We start from the raw sequence: 18,384 nt of genomic DNA on the forward strand, positions 1-18,384 counted from the left end.
GGAGCCTTTGGTGTAATTATGACAGACACAAAGAGAGACATAACCACCACTCTCCTTCCATAATATCATACCTCTTGCTTTCCAGTATTTACAGTTAAATTTTGGAAATTGATATTTGCAGTTGTTGGCTTCGTATCAAAGGTCCCTTTCCAGATTGGGGAGGAACAATGCAAATATGCTAACTAGAATCAAGTATATTTACATAAATTCCTTACTCTGTAATCATGATAAACCAAAAAGAAAAAAAAAAATCACACAAAAATATAGATTTGAAATAATAAATAGCACCATTGTATCAGATAATAGTTTCTCCTCTCCTTGACCCTCACTCATTTGTGGCTCTTACCTTCTCAAGCCCACTTTGGGTGGGATCTACTCTCAGGATTTCTGATGAGAAGAGAAGGACTTTAAGTTGCATTAAACCAAGGCTTTATAACATTTCCAAACCTGAACAAGACATTTTCTAGTCACAGTATAGACTATAAAGGAGATTTGAAGAAATTTAGGTCATGCTTTTATGTGTTTAGTTTTTATCTATGCGCCTGATATTTTAGAGCAGACTTTTCTTGAGGGTAGTGGCTTGTTTATAACATTCCGTAAATAGCCAAGCCTAATGCAGCCTTTTCACAGATATTTTCTGCTAGTTTTTATGTATGGATTGATACAGCATGTGACTGTACTAACCAGAGAAATGCTGAGGCAGGGAAATTTGTTATTCAACCTTTTATTTCGATTTCTAGCTTAGGAACTCATTGGTCTTGAAATCTTGGCTTCTCCCTCCCTCTGCCAGAATGCCTTAAGACCTCCAGGTGCTAACCGTTATTATTTCTGTTGACGGTGCCCCATATGCACTGCTACTACTCACTGACCTATCTTTTTCTGTTACAGAAACATCGCTGAGGCTCTTGTCAGCAAAGGTCTAGCCACGGTGATCAGATATCGGCAGGATGATGACCAGAGATCCTCACACTATGATGAGCTGCTTGCTGCAGAGGCCAGGTGAGATGAATAATTACTGTAGCAAGCACATTGGGACCCAGAGCCCCACTTTCTTACTGTCCCACTGTCCTACCTATCCTTGAGCAAAATGTGTTAGAAAACAATATGCTAAGAAAAACTTGGATCCTTTAATTATTCCAATTTTACCCCAGAAAGGAGAAGAGAGGCATGCTTTGAACTTGCTCTCTAACCTTGATTAAGTACACCTGGGCCTTTTTTTAACTCTGTAAAATAAATATATTATATAGATAGATGAGATATCCCTATATAGATGCTATAAAATGAATTACGGATGAGAAAGCACCATGTAGGATATTTTTATTATCACCATCATCATCATCTTTCCTTGAACTAACAATGAAACTCTTCTTAGGTGCACAGTACATTTGCCTCTGTTTCTTGCATCCAGAAGCCTCTACTCCTCAGCCCCTCCCACTTATCACCTCTAGACCTTTTGTCATGTACAAAGGAAATGAAAACATTTATTAGGAAATGAGTTTTGGTTCCACATTTCTGACAGCTGGCAGCAGAGCATTTGAGAAGCCCTGTGACATTTTACTTTTGTCCTTCATCCTTGTGACTGGTTGCCCCAAGGACATGCATACTGCTCAGCAGTATTTCTTGCCATTGACAGTCCTCAAGGCTCTTATTCAGGGAGAGTGTCACTGTGTGGTGCTGATAGTTTTGAGTGATCCCTAAACTTCCTGGGAAACAAAGCAACAACTGAGTTGCTATTGCTGGGCTGACTTGGAGAGCTCAACAGACTGCTTGGATCCAACTAAAATGTTTGTAGGCTCTTGCCTTGATCAATAGGTCTTCTGAGTCATAGGGCCCACTTAGTTTTAGAAGTTTGGTAATTGCCATGTTATGCTGTACAGTTAGAGAAGGAATGACTTTGGGTACATGTTAACTAAAGTCAGCTTTAAACTTTTGTCATTTAGATCACTTCTCTTGCTCTTTGGCCCAAATATTGCGTTGATATGTGACATTTACTTCTAACACCATGTCACATCCTGATGGATAGAGCATCTGTAGAATGTCACACAGATTGTGAGCTGAGAAATCACTGTCAGGCTGCTGTGGCTTTTTAAATTCTTTCTTGTGGGCTTTTCCCAATAGGCCCTGTTGGCCACAAAGAATTTAGTGAGACTATTAGTACATTTGGATTTTATGGCTCATTAATTGGCCAGTAAAAAGTAATGTGATATATAGTCTAGAGCTGGTTTGTCTGTTAATCCTTCCTCACTTGTTCATTCTTCTTTCCCTGACAGAGAGGCCAGCCAGGTAGGCATAGGAAACACAGAGTGGGCAATGTGGCTTTGTATTTCTTAGTATTGTCGAATTATCCAGCTACTTTAAGAAATGGGTGACCATTAAACTGCATTTTAAGTGGGCTGGGTCCATGATGGGCCTAATCTGATGGTAACTTGAAGGATAGTTTGCATGTTCCCATAGTAGCAATGGCACTGTACAATACAGAGTCAGGGCATAGAGTCATATTTTCTGTCCTGGGTTCTCTGCTACTAATATTCAATTCTGACAGGCAGGTAGGCATGAAAATAATTTGCAAAGCTGCTCTGGAAATTGAAGCCAGAGTAAGTTTTTTTTTTGTTTTTTTTTTTAATGCTGTTAGAAATAGCTTTGTTGTGCTATAATGTTTAATGAGTATGCATAGATACTGAGATTTTTTAAGTTTAAGGTTTTAAGAAGAAAACAGCCTCTCTAGGGTTCATTTTGAGCTGATGGAATATAAGAAGATGCTTGTCTGCTAAAGCAGGGAATTGCCTAGAGATAATTGTGTTGAGCCATTGCTTTCAGACTGATGGTGGAAAAATGGACTTCCGGGTCATTGCAATGTTGCAGGTTGGGTAAACGGAGAGAAATTAACCACTTCCCAAGCTTGTGAGCCATTGTCATCAGGCTCTGCAGACCTTATTAAGAATTAGGAGAAATGGCCCACATGAACTGTTGGTTGGGTTGTCCTTTGGAGCAGTATTGTCAGTGAGCCCCTGGATGGTGGCCCAGTGTCATCTTCCACATACAAAATCCCATGTAAAGTAAGATCCAGGAAAGGCTGACCACCTGCCAGATAGGTAGGTTGCTCTCATAGCCATTAAAAAATATTATCAGTGCAGAATGCCCCCTTATTTTGAGCATGATCAAATTGATCTCCTTTTTTTTTTAAAGATTTATTTATTTCTCTCCCCTCCCCCCCGCCCCCCAAGTTGTCTGTTTTCTGTGTCCATTCGCTGTGTGTTCTTCTGTGACCACTTCTATCCTTATCAGCGGCACCAGGAATCTGTGTTTCTTTTTGTTGCGTCATCTTGTGTCAGCTCTCCATGTGTGTGGCACCATTCTTGGGCAGGCTACACTTTCTTTTGTGCTAGGCTGCTCTCCTTACAGGGTGTAGTCCTTGCGCGTGGGGCTTCCCTGTGCGGGGGACACCCATGCGTGGCAGGGCACTCCTTGCGCGCTTCAGCACTGCGCATGGGCCAGCTCCACACGGGTCAAGGAGGCCTGGGGTTTGAACCGCGGACCTCCCACGTGGTAGGCGGACACCGTATCCATTGGGCCACGTCCGCTTCCCTAAATTGATCTCTTTTTAAGACCATCTATTTTATGACACTCTCCTTTTAGTTTGCCAGTAGTTCAAAGCACTCACTTCCCCTATGGCCCGCTCCCCATGTTCCTTTAGGTTTCTTACTTGCTTTTGTCACATGATAGCATGTCAGAGTTCTTTTTACATGCCTCTCCTGCCTCTGATCCTGTCTTTTGAAAATGATCTGAGTTTGGGGTTGTTTTCCCCTAGATAGAGTCACTGTATTTTTTTCCAGTTGAACTGTCTTGTAATTTTATGCCCCTGTCGATGCAGTTCCTCTACCTCCCAGCTTAGTGTCCTCTGCAGAGCTCATTAGTGATTGTTTACTCCTTTCCTGGGCCTGAATAGAACCCCTAAACAAGAATGGCCTTGGTGTTGACCCCAAGATTCTCACTGCATGGACTGTCACTTAGCTGCCTTTTGTTTATCATTCTTCAGTCACTTTTTAACCTTCAGTGATTGTGTACCAAACCAACCCAATTTGAATTAATTTCCCAAGTAATATTTCTTGAGGTGCTGTATTTAATGCTTTAGCAAAGGCCAAATTAATAACATCTGCTGTGTTTGTATCAGTTATTCATCCTGGAACTCTTTAGGCAAATGCTAGGTAGTTCGAGGTTGCACAGCCATTCTCTCTAGTTCCTTGCCACAAGGTGTCGATTCCTACAGCTTTCATTGTCCCTGACCCCTGGTTATCTGCTTTCACTCTGGTTTTTGCTAGTGATGTTGGTGATGGCACATATTGCTCTTCTATTGACTGTGCTTTCCAGAGCATTGCTCTGCCATTAATCCTTTTAGAGAAACATTGTAAGTTTTGGGGAAAGGGCAGCCGTTAACTTGTCTGAGTTCTCGGGTCAGTGCAGCTGCCTGCCCAGGAGTTGATGAGCTTTCTCAGGGCTCTGAGGGTGCTTCTTCCTTGAAGGCAGTATGAGCCAACCTTTCCTAGATCCCTCTGATGAGAGCCCTGGGAGTGGTGTGTTATGAGTTCATTGGGAGACCAGTAGAGACAGAAAGGGGAAGGAGAATTCTACTCTGCAGTTGGCTCGTTGCTCTCCAGCCTGTCCATCTGCCTGCTGGAAACAAGCTCATAATCACCTCAGCAGCACTGTTTAGTTTGCTGACTCTTCAAGAGTCCTTCATTCAGATGCCTGTCTGCTTTTGGAAAACCCTCATTATGCCTCAAATACGTGGTACATGTAGAGGCGGCCACATCTTTTATGTTTAAAGGGTAAATAAAGCCCCAATTCCCAAAAGGCAGCCTTCCTTTCTGGGTCATTTGTCTCTCACCAGTTGCCTCCTCCCTCAGTACCTTGTGTCCTGGCAAGATAAGATTTTGACATTTTTGCATTTACTCTCAGGCCTTGCTTCACTCATGGGCTTCATTGACATGCCCTTGCTTTTGTCCAGGGTTCTGAGAGCTCCAGTATATGTCCCCTGTCTTTCAGAACTATCTTAGGAGCAGCTAACTTACACTTATTGGTGACACTCCTGAACTGGGCCCCCCTTTTAGAGGCATTATGGGCTCCTTAAGGAGTGTGACACATCATTTTTTTTCTGTGCCATCACCACGTTTCATCCCTATTTGGCTTTCTAGCATTTCCAGTGTTTCTCAGTTGGAATTTGCTAGTCCCAGTATAGCATTCTAAACTGAAGGCAGGGCTTTGGACTCCTTTGGAGGCTTTGCCAAGATATTGAGCCACCATCAGAGCCATTCCTACTTCTAAATGCTTATAAAATTTCTCATATACTCAATTCCATATATTTGGTATAAGACATCCAACTCAGTTTTGGCCAGGACAGAATGTGACTTCCTGTAGCATGCTAGATATCTTACAAGTGACCTTTTTGTTGAGCACGTCATAGATAGTGAAGACTGTCAGTGGTTGAAGTCAGATCAAACCTGGCTCCATGTCATGTTTTTCTTAGGTATGAAACACGGGGGATATCATTTGTGTGTGTCCTCCTGAAGCTTCTAATACATTTATCTGCAGAGGTAGTATTTTAAGAATTCCTAGAATCTGTGGCTCATTACAGGAAAACATGTTCACAGTAATGTTAGTTCAAGATTGGAGCTTTATTCCTTTAAGGTACCTTCTAATTCTAAGATTTTGTGACTTCAAGAGAGGATGTGTATTCAGAAAAGATATTGATGCCCCAGCTTAACTGTGGAAAAGCAATTGTATTGGACATTCTGGTGTCTGGGCAGATTTAAATGAATTTAGATTCATTCTGGACTTACTTAATGAGGTTAGGGTTATCTTGTGAGAAGAGAAAAGGGCAGGCTTTCTATTATCTTTTTGCCTATGTTCTATGTCTTACCCAGCTCACTGCAGACTCAGAAAATTGTGGTGGTGTCCTGTCTTTAAGAAGCAAGCACGAACTTACCTCAGCTTTGACTTACTCTCTCCCTGCTCCCCAACCTTGTGGCCCTCCATGGTTGAACAAACCTTTCAACTTTCCCTTTCTTTAAAACAAATGAACAAAACCAAAAACTAATGCTCCTGCCTTGCTGACTTCAACATCTCCAGTCTTGAAACCCTGTATAAACAACAGTCCTTGATTTAAAAAAAAAAATTCACCAGCAATCTCTGGCTTTTTTTCAGTGGGGTTGACATCACCCTCCCTATTGTAGGCTTCTCTCTGCTCGAACCTTTAGGAAATCTGTGTTGGCACTTCATCACAGATTTTGATAAAAAGGCTATAAACTTGGTAGCTTTTTCTTTCCGAGGCTAGTATAAGCCGTTAGTCTTAAGAGGGAAACTGTTTTAATAAAGAATCTTTCCTGGTGGTGCAGTTGCTGGGGGCTGTGGTGGGTTTACCAATTTCCATTCATTTATAAGAGTGATTTCTTAGATATATTTTGTACTTCCATTGAAGTGCTTTCTGTACCAGTGGGAAAGAAGTGCCATTGGTCTCCCACTTTTAATTTAACCAGAGCAGCTGCATTTTTTGTGTGTGGCTTACAGACAAGGGTTTCTGTTTCATTTCAATAAGGAAAAAAAGTTGAAAAACTTGTGCTTTAAGAAACAAAAACTTTTTTATAGGATCCTTTCTACATGTATCTTCAATTTTGTTGGCATTTATAATTCTGATTATAAATAAAATGTAAAGAGTTGCTTGCTAGCACTTTCTCTTGCCATGATAAAACATCCAACTGAAGGACACTCAAATGGAACAAGGAAGCCTCAGAGTTTGACACAGCTCATACTTGTTGAATGTCTTGGTAAGAAGAAAGTTTCATTTCCATGCCAGTCTAGTGAGAAAATTGACGTTGAATTTGAATGTGTTCTGAAATTTTAAAACAGATTTATCCTAACACAGGGTAGATTATATAGGCTCACCAGTTCTCCAAGAAAACAAACCATTACTCTCACTGTCAGCAACTGTTGTTCAAGTCTGGTTCACCTTGCATGCGATGGCTTTGCATTCATTTTTCTTCTTTATCCTCATTTTTCCTGAGTGTATCCTGAAACAAAAAAGATAATAGATTCAATCCTTATAAAGCATGCCTTCTAAGAAGGATAGGCATTAAGCAAATCCTTTTAATAGTACCCCTGGATAGTGCAATTTTTTCTATTTCTTCTCTTTTCTTAGCCCCTCCTTTTTTTTTCTCTCTACATTATTAGCATGGCCTGCCTTACTTTTTTATTCCATCTGTCATTTCTGTTAAATTTTCCCATGAGAGCATCTCCCAGAAATTCATCTCTTCTGCCTAGTCTTCATTCTCTTATCTTCTCGATAGTTTAATGGTACATCTTTAAATAAACCAAAATTTCTCACTTTGAATCTAATGACCTTAAGTCGTGCAAATTCTCTTTTAATAAAACTGGAATCTACTGAATACTGTGAAAAACAGCTTTGATTTGAAGTTCTTTTCTTTCTTTCACTGTTTAATTGTAGATTCCTGTAACACTAGGGTTCTGTTGAATTTTTAGCTGAAACATCATAGAAAGGCAGGGATTGGGTGAATTATCTTCTGCCCTCTTCATCCAGCTGCATTATATCATGCCAGGACAGGTTGGAAGCCAGCACAGAGAAAAGAGACTAGCTTTTCTCTTAAATACCAATAATGGCTTTCTTTCTTCTTTAACTCGGGAACTGCACACCCCCACTACATTTTGGGTTTGAAGTTACGTGTCATAATCATGCAGTTGCTAATGGGATTCAGCACGTGTCTGTGGGGGGTTTCTTTGTTGGGGAATAGGGTAGATCAGCTATTGCAAATGGATGTGATAACAGGAAAATGCATTGAAAGAGCTGGTGTGGGGAAGTGATTTGATGATACAGCTGAATATGGGGAAATTTAGCTTTTCCCTTTCTTCAGAAAAGATGATGCACTCAACATCCAAATAGCAGTAATCAATCTGCATTTAAGGCAGCACAAATGGCCACTTCTGGAGAGCTGTATAATGTCTCCATTTCCAAATAGTTTTCTCCTTTAAGATATTAAGAGGATCTCTCCATGCTTTTCATCCTGTCCTTTTCCTTCACCTCTACCCGCAGTCCCTTCTGGTGTAATTCAAGCTGTGAGACTTGTCTTGATGATAAGTGTGAAGGGACAGGAGTCAAGTTTGAACCCATTAGGCTTATCTCCTATTTGGTACACAAAGTTGTGCAGGTCATAGTCAACTGATGAACTGGTAGTAAGAAGTTCTCCCTGCCCAATCTTTTCTGTACTCATGGTTTATTTCTTCAGGTAACTATTCTAGACTGACCGTCATAGATGATTTGATTCCCCCCATCTTTTCAGCTGTGACCATTTGTCAAGAGCAGCTTTTCCATTCTTTCCCATCTCTTGGCTAAGAGGCTCTTGTACCTTTCACACAACCCCACAATATTTGATACATTTGAAGATTTTCATACTGAGGAATATCATTTCAGCTCACAGTAAGTTGTAACAAAAGTGGTAACACTTGACTCTTACCTTTCTTATATGCCTGTAACTTGACTCCCCAAACCAGTGGTTCTTAATATCTTTGTCTTTGGGAACTTGTTAGAAATGTGAATTATTGGGTCCCAGTAATCTCATCATGTCCTTCAGTTGACTCTGAAATTTGCTGGATTTTGAGAAAAACTTTGAGAACCACTGCCTAAAGCAATTCCTAATTAGTGTAAAACAAATCAATGTGTGTGTCCTTTTATGGCATATAAACAATTTGATCTTCATTGGAGTTATAATCATAACTATAAGTAATAAGAAACAAGGATGAAATGGACGAGCTTTGGATTTTGGTAGCATGTCTGAGCAGTGCCTTCCCTGTGGTCACAGCCATACTTGTTTTCCACTGAGCCAGTTGAACAGCTCTTTATTTCCATTGACTCCTGCCTCTTTTCCTCTCTCTCATACTCTGCATTCATAGCTCCTTAATTCAATTCCCTTTGAGTAGCCTCCACCAGCTCTTGGCTAATTTAATGTGAAATCATCTTGAGTGTTGCTGTACTTGCTTGATTTCACTTATCTGCAATGTCAGGTGGCTGAGAGGGTCAGAAAGCCGTCTCTTTAGGTGTATCCCTATCCTCCTTTTCCTATATCCTTGGAAATCTCTCAGGAGGACTATAGTCTCTGTAATTAATCACTGATACATCAGTGCACAGAATTTTATAGCTGCTTGTGGAAGGGCAAGTCTATTTCATAGCTTTCTTTCATTTGTAGAATTCTTTGTATATACATATTTTCTTATAAACTCACACATTTCTATTTTATCCTAAGTTGCCTCTGATACCCCCTCCAGCTTTGGACCCAGAAATTAAAAAGAATTACTTCCTTTTGTGTGAACTATTTATCAAAAAAAAGAAGAAGAAGAATTCCCATTTCTTTTGTTTTTGCATCAAATTCAGAGTGCCAAATTCTTAGAAAATGGCATTGAATCTTTTCCTTTAGGACCCACTAAATGTATCCCACTTTGGAAAACACCATTTTCCAAAGTGTAAGTCAAAGAACTGTCACTTTTTATTAAGTCAAAATACATATTCAGATTTTCATTGCTGATTTGTCATTTAACAGTAACAAATATTTTACCAGGTGCTTTAAGATAAATGCACATGCATGATCTGGTGGTGAGTTGGCTGAGCAAGTAAATAATTGCAAATATAATTGCAAGAGTGGAGATCTATATGGGTAGCTGGGATGCATAGGGAAAAGAGCAACTAAATCAAAGAGATATTCCCAGATAGAGTCCATGAGGCATAACCATGTTCTGTCTGGTTCACCATGGGAAAGGGAGATGGAAAACAAATACTGCTTCCTTGCCCTGTGACACAGCAGTGCTATTTCTATGAATTTTTCCTAAGGAAGTAATTATAGAGGTACCCAACAGTTTATCTAAAAACTATTCCTATGGTATTATTTATAATACTGGAAATATTATATTCATCAAAATATATAGCTACAGGGGGTTGATTAAATTATGGAACATGCATCCATATAATGGATTTACTGTGCAGTTATTTAAAATGTAAAAAAATCAATGACGTTAATGTTCATTTAGCTTTTATTTCGGGGGGAAAGAAAGCTACAACACTTTTTACACTGTGGTGCTATTTTTTTTTAAAGTGTAAGAGGACGGGGTATGTGTGCATAAGCACTCAGAAGATATGTTAGCAGTGTTTATATCTTGGAATGTGATTCTAGATCATTGTTCACCCTATTTTTTCTCTGATGGACATGTATGGCCTTTGTAATCAAGATCCCCAAAACCATAAAACCAATGTCATTCAGACAAATTTTAGCTATCATTGCACCTTTCCTGGTTTGCCTGAGTTACTATTACAAATATCACAGACTGGTTTTGGCTTAACAATGGGAAGTTCTTGGCCCATGGTTTTGAGGCTAGACGAAGTCTAAAATCAAAGTATCACAAGATTGTCTTTGCCTGTAGTCTGTATGTTCTGGTTCTGGCTACCAGCAATCATTGGGGTTCCTTGGCTTGTATCTCTGTCTCCCATTAAATGGCAGTGTCCTCTTCTTTCTGCTCTTCTGGTTTCTTCTGACTTCTGGCTTCTACCTGTGAGTTTCTCCGACTTCCTGCTTCCAGTTTCTTCTCCTTATAAGACTTGCAGTAACTGAATTAAGACCCACCCTCATTCAGTTGGTCCAAAACTTAATTACAAATAACATTTTCAAGAGGTGCTATTTATAGTGGGTTTACACCCACCAGGATGTTGATTTACACCAATGGTAGAGGGTGACTGTGGTTAATAGTACAAAGATGAGAATGTTCTTCCATCAACTCGATCAAGTATACATTACTCTTACAAGAGATTAATAATAGGGTAGTATATGGGGGGGGTAGGTAACTAATGCAAACTATGTACTATAGTTAACAGTAATATTGTAATATTCTCTCATCACTTGTAGCAAAGGTACCATACCAATGCTAAGTTTCATAGGGGAAGAATTAAGGGTATAGGGATTTTCTTTTTGGAGCAATGAGAACATTCTCAAATTGCCTGTGGTGATGAATGTACAAGTCTATAATTATTCCGAGAACCATTGATTGTACACTTTGAGTGGATTGCATGGTTTGTGAATAAAACTCTTCTTTAAAAAAAAATAGTATGGCCAGAAAGGTGGGCAGAAGCCAGTTCATGTCAGTCTAATTAAAGTGTTGACTTGAGATATTTTAAAAAATAAAAAGGAGCCTATGTTGGAGTACATAGTTCAATCTACTACACATTTCACTTTTCTGAAGCTTTGTCTTCTCAAGAAGAGTTTAGGCTAATAATGACCATTCCTACCTATCTCTGATGTTCTTTGATCCTAATCTGGGACAGCGGAGTTCACATATCTTTCATAACTGGGTTTCTCATCATCTCTAGCACTGAGATGTTGTTCTCTGCTAAAGAACCCATAGGTGCCCATCCCCCACCCCCAACTCAAACTACTATTAAGATCTGCCATAACATGTCTCTATTTCTTCCTTATGTTAGATTTAGACAAGATGATGGCCTAGAGTTCTTGGTTATTTGCTTTAGTGACTCATTGGTCCACCCACCTCCCCTTGACCATAGGACTCAGTTTCCTCATTTCTGGTCTATGTGCTTCCATCTTTTCTGTCTTATTAGTAATTTTTATTTTCATTGAAAATAAAATAAGGGAAGTGGATTTGACTCAACTGATAGAGCGTCCACCTACCATATGGGAGGTCCAGCTTTCAAACCCAGGGCCTCCTGACCCATGTGATGAGCTGGCCCACGTGCAGTGCATAAAGAGTGCCGTGCCACACAGGGGTGTCCCCTGCGTAGGGGAGCCCCATTCGTAAGAAGTGTGCCCTGCAAAGAGAGCCGCTCCATGCAAAAAAAGTGCAGCCTGCCCAGGAGAGCTGACGCAGCAAGATGACATAACAAAAAAAGACACAGATTCTCAGTGCTGCCGACAAGAATGAAGTGGACACAGGAGAGCACAAAGCGAATGGACACAGAAAGCAGACAAGGGGGGCGGGGGGGAGAAATAAAAAATAAATCTTTAACAAAGAAAAAGAAAATGTAACTGCATATTGTCAGCCACCCAGCTCTGTATCTACTTTTTTGAATGTCAGGACCCTGTTAGTTCCTCCAGCTCCTAAGGAACCAGGAGAAAGTCCAAAGGAATTGTTCACCACTGTCATGTTTCATTGATACCTGTATTTGGTTCATGCTGAAATACCATTTTTGTCAATGTGACCTGAAACACAGTGAGATGTACTTTAGAAGTTTATCAAGTTATTCACTCTTTGTTCTGCTTTTTAACCTTTCTATTGGAATTATTTTCCTTTCTCCTCATTTGTCCTATATTCTCCACTAATAGTTCCTTCCAATCCTGCAACTTGGATGTGTTTTATTGTTTTTGGTGGTCAGAGCTTTGCTTCCACCCTGTACCATTCATATTGGTGCCCATCTTCACTTGTTCCAAGGGACTTGAGTGGGGATGAGAGGCTTTTGTTCTTGATGTTCCTCTGCTTCTGCTCAGAGGCCAGGCAGCAACTTCTTCTACCATTCCTAGCAGGAAAACCAATGTGCCTGAGACCTGGGTCTTGCATCATAAAACTGTGGGTCGAGGAAAGCAAGCAGGCCTAATTCTTTTGTCCTAGATTCACTTTTACTTAATCTGTGTCTTCAATTTGAAATATTTTCAGCATTCTGCATTAGATTAGTCTGCCACAAGGCATTTGTTCAGCTTTACTAGTCACACAGTAATTGAATTAGATGATCCTGAGTATATATAATTATGTGACCATTGCTCTGTGTTAAATGCCATAACAAATATTAAGGACAGAATCCTAACCCTCAAAGGGCCTGTAGTCTAATCATACAGATAAAGATTACTTTGCTGTAGGTCTACAGAGAAGCAAAAATTCTTTACATACTGCAGTGTGGACCTGGAAGGACAGATAGGAAGGATCAAAGGGAGGACAAAAGCCCAGAAGGATGCTTACAAAGAACAACTTGCACTGTAGGAAGCATGCAGGAAATGGACCCAATGGGATGAGAGGGAGGAATGATGAAACCATGTTAATACATTGTGGAGGTCCGTGAAAGCCAAGCTTAAGAATTTTCAGTTTGATGCAACAGGCTGGTGGTCTTTATTTTGGGTAGAAGCAGGGGAGCAAAATGATGTATGTTTGTTTGTTTGTTTGTTTGTCAGAAGCCATATTGCAGTGGTGTGCAGTATCAAAACAAAATGGTATATAATTTCAAAAAGGACTGAGTAAATTTAGTTAAAATATTCCTGAAATCCTCTTGGAATAAATTGATTAGGGCCTGGATCAAGATGGATACCAAAGGGCCAAGTGGACACTAGTAGTAAGGGAAAGAATATTGGATGGAGGGGATAAAGCAATAGCAGAGTTAGGGAAATTTTGGTCCCTAGTTATCAAGGAATACCTTGTTAAAGGGAACTTATGGATGAGAAGACATATTCAAGGGCTCCAGATCTCTCTCTTGCCCTGTCCTTTCCCTGTTATCTCTCTGTTGTGTGCCATTTCTGCTTTCTATCACTTTATTGCCTTTAGATCTCTCTTATGATAGTAGGTAATTTTTGCATGGAACTCTGATGAAAGCTCCCACTCCCCAGAAAAATTTACATACATATTTCTACTACCATTTCAAGGTAGTATATAGATAATTCAGCATGCCAATTGAATCTCACTTAGATCCCAGGTTAAGAATTCCTGATGTGACAGCTATTTTATGATCTTGGTGAGATTGGATCTAACCATGCATCCATGCATACTTTGACTTTTTTGGGAAACTCTCAAAATTATTTCTACAGAAATAACAATCTGTATGTGGAGATTCTAATGCTGTAGGGCTGGAGCCATGGGAATGATCTTGCTTTAACATTGTATTGTCTGTTTTTGCAATACTGTAAGTTTTATCTTCTAGTGGGAAGGCAGAAGCATCCCATCCATAAGAATTTCAGACTTGGCCATTTAAAGAAAGAAGTGTGTTTTCCAGTGATTTGAGTGGGGTTCCTCTCCATCCCTGTAGCATTCCTCAGCCCTGTAGCTTCTTTAAGCAACCTAGAAAGCTGAGTTTTCATCCCCCTTTGCCCTGTTGCCCTTTCTGTGTATGTCATGCACTGACTTTCCCTGACTGGTGATGATTCATGTCCATTATTGACACTGCTGGTCTTTTACCGACTTTGTATTGCTGCTTCTTGGAGAAGAAAGCTTCTGAGAGGAAGCAGGCTGTGCTCTAACCCCCCACCCCCACCCCCTCTATCCCCCCCACCCCCGCTTCCATTCTCCTGGCCAGCCTGAGCCTTTGTGAGGAAGCAGCTATTAAGCAGACACAGCAGGTGAAGTTTAGAAGTCAGGAGTTTCATTCCTTGCTTAATGAAAAGGGTTGTAGAGCTGTGGTTGCAGCCTGCAGGGAGAGGCAATGTGGGGAGGAAGATTTAGTGTTTGCTCTGTGGATCTGGTGTCTGGAAGCAATCCTGGCTACCTAAGACTCCCATGTCTCAAAAGACAGAGTTCCACAGACATATCACATATCAACTAGTTTAGGTAAGATGTAGGGGGAAAGCCCCACTGAGAAGGGGTGACAATAAACAGCACACTTTGTTGTCAGCAGGATCTGGATCTCCACATTTTTGTTTGCTCTATTTCCAATTCTAGGGAAGCCATGTCTTAGATTCCTGAGTCCTAGAACAAGATCACTTATTCCCTTTTACACAGAACTGAGGAAAAGCTGCCACTTCTGGTTTTTGCTCCTTTTCTGTTTGCTCCATACATGTGTGAACTCCTACATTGGGGCAGCTCCCCCAGATACTATTTCAAGTAGAAGCTCTTGCTGTGGCATCAACCTTCCATCAGGCTCAGGGAGGCTTTCTGGTGATGGCTCATCCTGAGTCATTTCCACAGCGGAAACAAGAGCCAAAGCAGCCTCGGCCCAGGAAAAGAAATCTTAGCTGAATTAGACCATTTAGCTCATTTCTCGGCAATCCCTCACATTTGGCAGCCTGGGTCTAGTGTCCCACTTAGACGTTAGAGCGCTTTCTAGGTGGGTATCATTTTAACTTTATGGTTAACTACATGTTATTCACCCTCAGTATTGCTTTTACTTTGTTGATAACTCACAAAATAAGAACTTTCTCAGTTTACATAGGATATTAAAAAGCTATTTTCTAGCAGCCTCTTGAATGTGCCTGAGATTGATCTAATTTAATAATCACTGTCCCTAAAGTATGAAAAAATTAAGTCTTCAAAGATTTTTCCAAAATTAATGCCTGGATGCAAGTAAGTGCCCTTTTTTAGGAAGAAGGCAGAGAATAAATAAATAAGTTGCTCTTACAGAAAGACTTAATTTTAAGGAATTCTGGGTTGTGTGTTTTTTGTTTTTTTTTTTAATATCATGTGTACACTATAATCTAAGTTTTCAGGTTTGGGAGATTGTTTATTTTTCCCTTTTTGTATAGTGTTGATTAAGTCCTGGATTTTTGCATATGGCAGAGAGCTACTTTAGGGTCATAGAGAATAGAACTTAGTTTGCCACCTTGGTCCTTTTAACCCAAGAACCTTTGCTTTCTAACTTATTCTGTCCAGCACCTATACTGTTTCTTCATAGTATATAAGATATTCTCCAGGCCCCAGGAAGGGCCACAAGTTCAGCAGTGCTCTAACATGAATCTGTCTGTTTATAGGGCAGTTTCATTTATTTTGGTTGTCCTTGTTGTTAAAAGAGGATAAGGCTGTAGGCATTTTGTACCCAGAGGACCTACAGAAAGTTTAGCAAGCCCTGCCTGGAAGGAAGGTGAGTTTCAATCAGGGTGGAAGTGAGCTTGCCTTGCCACACAGAGGCTCCATCCCTAAGGCTGTATCTTAGCATTTATTTCAGCAAAATTGGGAGAGCCTGGAGGAGGCAGAAGAGGTTATAGAAATAGGATGCTGACAGTATATAAGCTGGGCTTTGAGGGGTAAAAGAGTTAAATTGTTTGTTGACTTCTAGCTAATGGTTTCCCATAAAAAACCATCCTCTGGTCCTCTGCTTTTAGCTTGGAAATCCCAAGGGACAACAGTGAGCCCAAGTCAGTGATCACTAGCATGATCCCTGAATAATAAATCACTAGATTCCTAAAGCTGAAGCCCTTGATTCAAATTCAGGAGGAACCACAGGATTTAAGCAACCAACTTGGAAATCTTTTCTTGCAGTTAGCAATTGGGATCAGAGTGAGTGCATATGATTTTTTTCCCTTTTTAATTCTGTACTTTCATTTCTTTCCGTCATCATGGAATGAAAGCTAGATATGAGGAAGCATTTGTTGGTTCGTTTGTTTCTAAATTGAAGGCATTTCAAATCAGTTGCAATATCCCAGGATGGAGGAAGGAAGGAGGGGTGGATGATAAAGACCCAGGTATGTTAGAAATATGATTGTTCCATTCCTCATAGGAAATACCCATTTGGTTTAAGTGGGTTTGATTTAGAAAGGAAGGCCCCTGAAAGTAACCTCTTCAGAGCAGTGTCTCAACTGCTCCTTAATTGAGAGCCTGAGTAGAAAGAAGATAGAGATTTGGCTGCAAGGGTAAGGACCACACACACTCACCCTGGTCTGGGCAGTTTTCTCTACTCTTTTTTTTTTTAATTCAAAAATGCTAAAGTAGCTAGTTAGCAGAGCAAGTATACTCTCTAAATTCAAAACCTTTTCCTGCTTGGGTCTATAGTGACTTTCTGATTTATAATCAACTTTTACCCTATAGTCCTTCACTGTTACATGAGTGATCATGCCCAGTTATCCTTAGAAGTATATCCCTGCAGCTACCACTCAAGGGATTAGGAGATAAAAGGTAGGGGATTATAGCATACCAGCCAGTGGTGGGATGTATGGCATAGTCCCAGAGACCCCCATTAAATCCACTGTTATTACAACCTGATTGTAATCAGACTGATTAAAATTGAAGCTTAATGTCAGTTATGTAGCATTTACTTATTTTTTCCTCTACTCTTAAATGACTTTTCTGTACAATATTGCTTCATTCAGGGCAACTTATCTTTTTACCTGGGAGGAACTTATTTCCATTAGAATTGGAACACTAGCTACATATTTTGCATTTAAAATGCTTCATGTGATTAAACCCTGAAAGAAACGTTATTACTTCTGTTTCTTACAAGTGTGCTCTTCCAACTGATTCTTCTTTTGTGCCTGGAACAATGCCTTTAATTTGGAAACAAGTACAGGAGCTCTCCTATTACAAGGCACCCTCCTAGCTGAAACTAGCAGCGAAGTGCTGGTAAGTGGGTTTACAAGAAGAGCAGATTTATATTCTCTCCTCCACCAAATACTTTTGCATAGCAGTGTACGGTGTGACTTGTATAGATGGCTGGTCACCATTTTAACCACTGTCTCATCTCCCCCATTTTCGTACTCTCTTTCCCATTATGATTTTTATTTTAATCAGTTGTTTTCTTCTTCCTTTACAGAGCTATTAAGAATGGCAAAGGATTGCACAGCAAGAAGGAAGTGCCTATCCACCGTGTCGCAGACATATCTGGGGTGAGTCCTGTCGCTGAATGGAGCTGTGTGGCTTAGAGGCACCAAGAGCTTGTCTGCCTGTTCACCAAAGGACTACAGCTTATGTGTGTTTTCTGTAGCTTGTTTCTTTTCAGCCACTGAATGTGACTTTTTCCAGGGCTTCTGCTTCTGCATCTCTACGGATCCTGTTTTATTTTCTGGAAAAGCAGGATTTAACCTAGGGCATAAAACCTCATTTTGCATTTTGTCTCTTCCCCTGAATCATCTCTGTGCTGCTTTTGCATTTTTAATTATTATGAGTTTGAAGATATTTCTTCCCAGTTGTATTAAAATTACCTTTTTTTAAAATCCCTGTTTAATTCTAACCATGAGTGGGAAGTCAAGTATAGGTTTTAGGACATTTGAAGAATTGATTGTGATTTTTTCTCAGCTTCTTCCTCTGGTTGCCTGCAGGTGGGAGGGAATCAAGAAATGTGTACCCATTCTGAGATAATAGTTTCAGAAAAATTGATGACACCGAGTTACCTTTGAGCCCCTAAGAGGCCGTATCCAAATGATTATTTAGTGATGATGACTTTACTCTCGAACTTTCGGATCTCTTTGGGCTGAAGAGATCTCTTTGTTAGTTGAGAGGATTTATTCATTCACTCGTTTACTCAACAAATATTTATAGTTTACTATGTACCAGGAACTTCTCGAGACACTGAACATATAACAATGAACAAAATCGATAGTCTCTACATTGAAGTAGGAGAAAGAGACAATCGCAATGTCAGGTAGTGACAGTTGCTATGAAGAAAACTAAAACCTGCTAAGGAATTGTTGATCAGGTGGTCAG

At 40.1% G+C, this 18,384-nt stretch overlaps 1 protein-coding gene across 1 annotated transcript in view; it reads left to right on the forward strand.

Annotated features, from left to right (window-relative positions):
- SND1 (staphylococcal nuclease and tudor domain containing 1) overlaps positions 1–18,384 on the forward strand; it is a 450,188-nt gene that overhangs the window by 244,834 nt on the left and 186,970 nt on the right. Inside the window, exons 13-14 of the mRNA XM_058297330.2 lie at positions 889–999; positions 17,495–17,567. Of these exons, the coding sequence (XP_058153313.1) occupies positions 889–999; positions 17,495–17,567 (184 nt within the window). The remainder of the gene's footprint in view (positions 1–888; positions 1,000–17,494; positions 17,568–18,384) is intronic.

The sequence above is a fragment of the Dasypus novemcinctus genome, chromosome 5 (genome assembly GCF_030445035.2).
Source record: "Dasypus novemcinctus isolate mDasNov1 chromosome 5, mDasNov1.1.hap2, whole genome shotgun sequence".
NCBI classification, from domain to species: domain Eukaryota; kingdom Metazoa; phylum Chordata; class Mammalia; order Cingulata; family Dasypodidae; genus Dasypus; species Dasypus novemcinctus.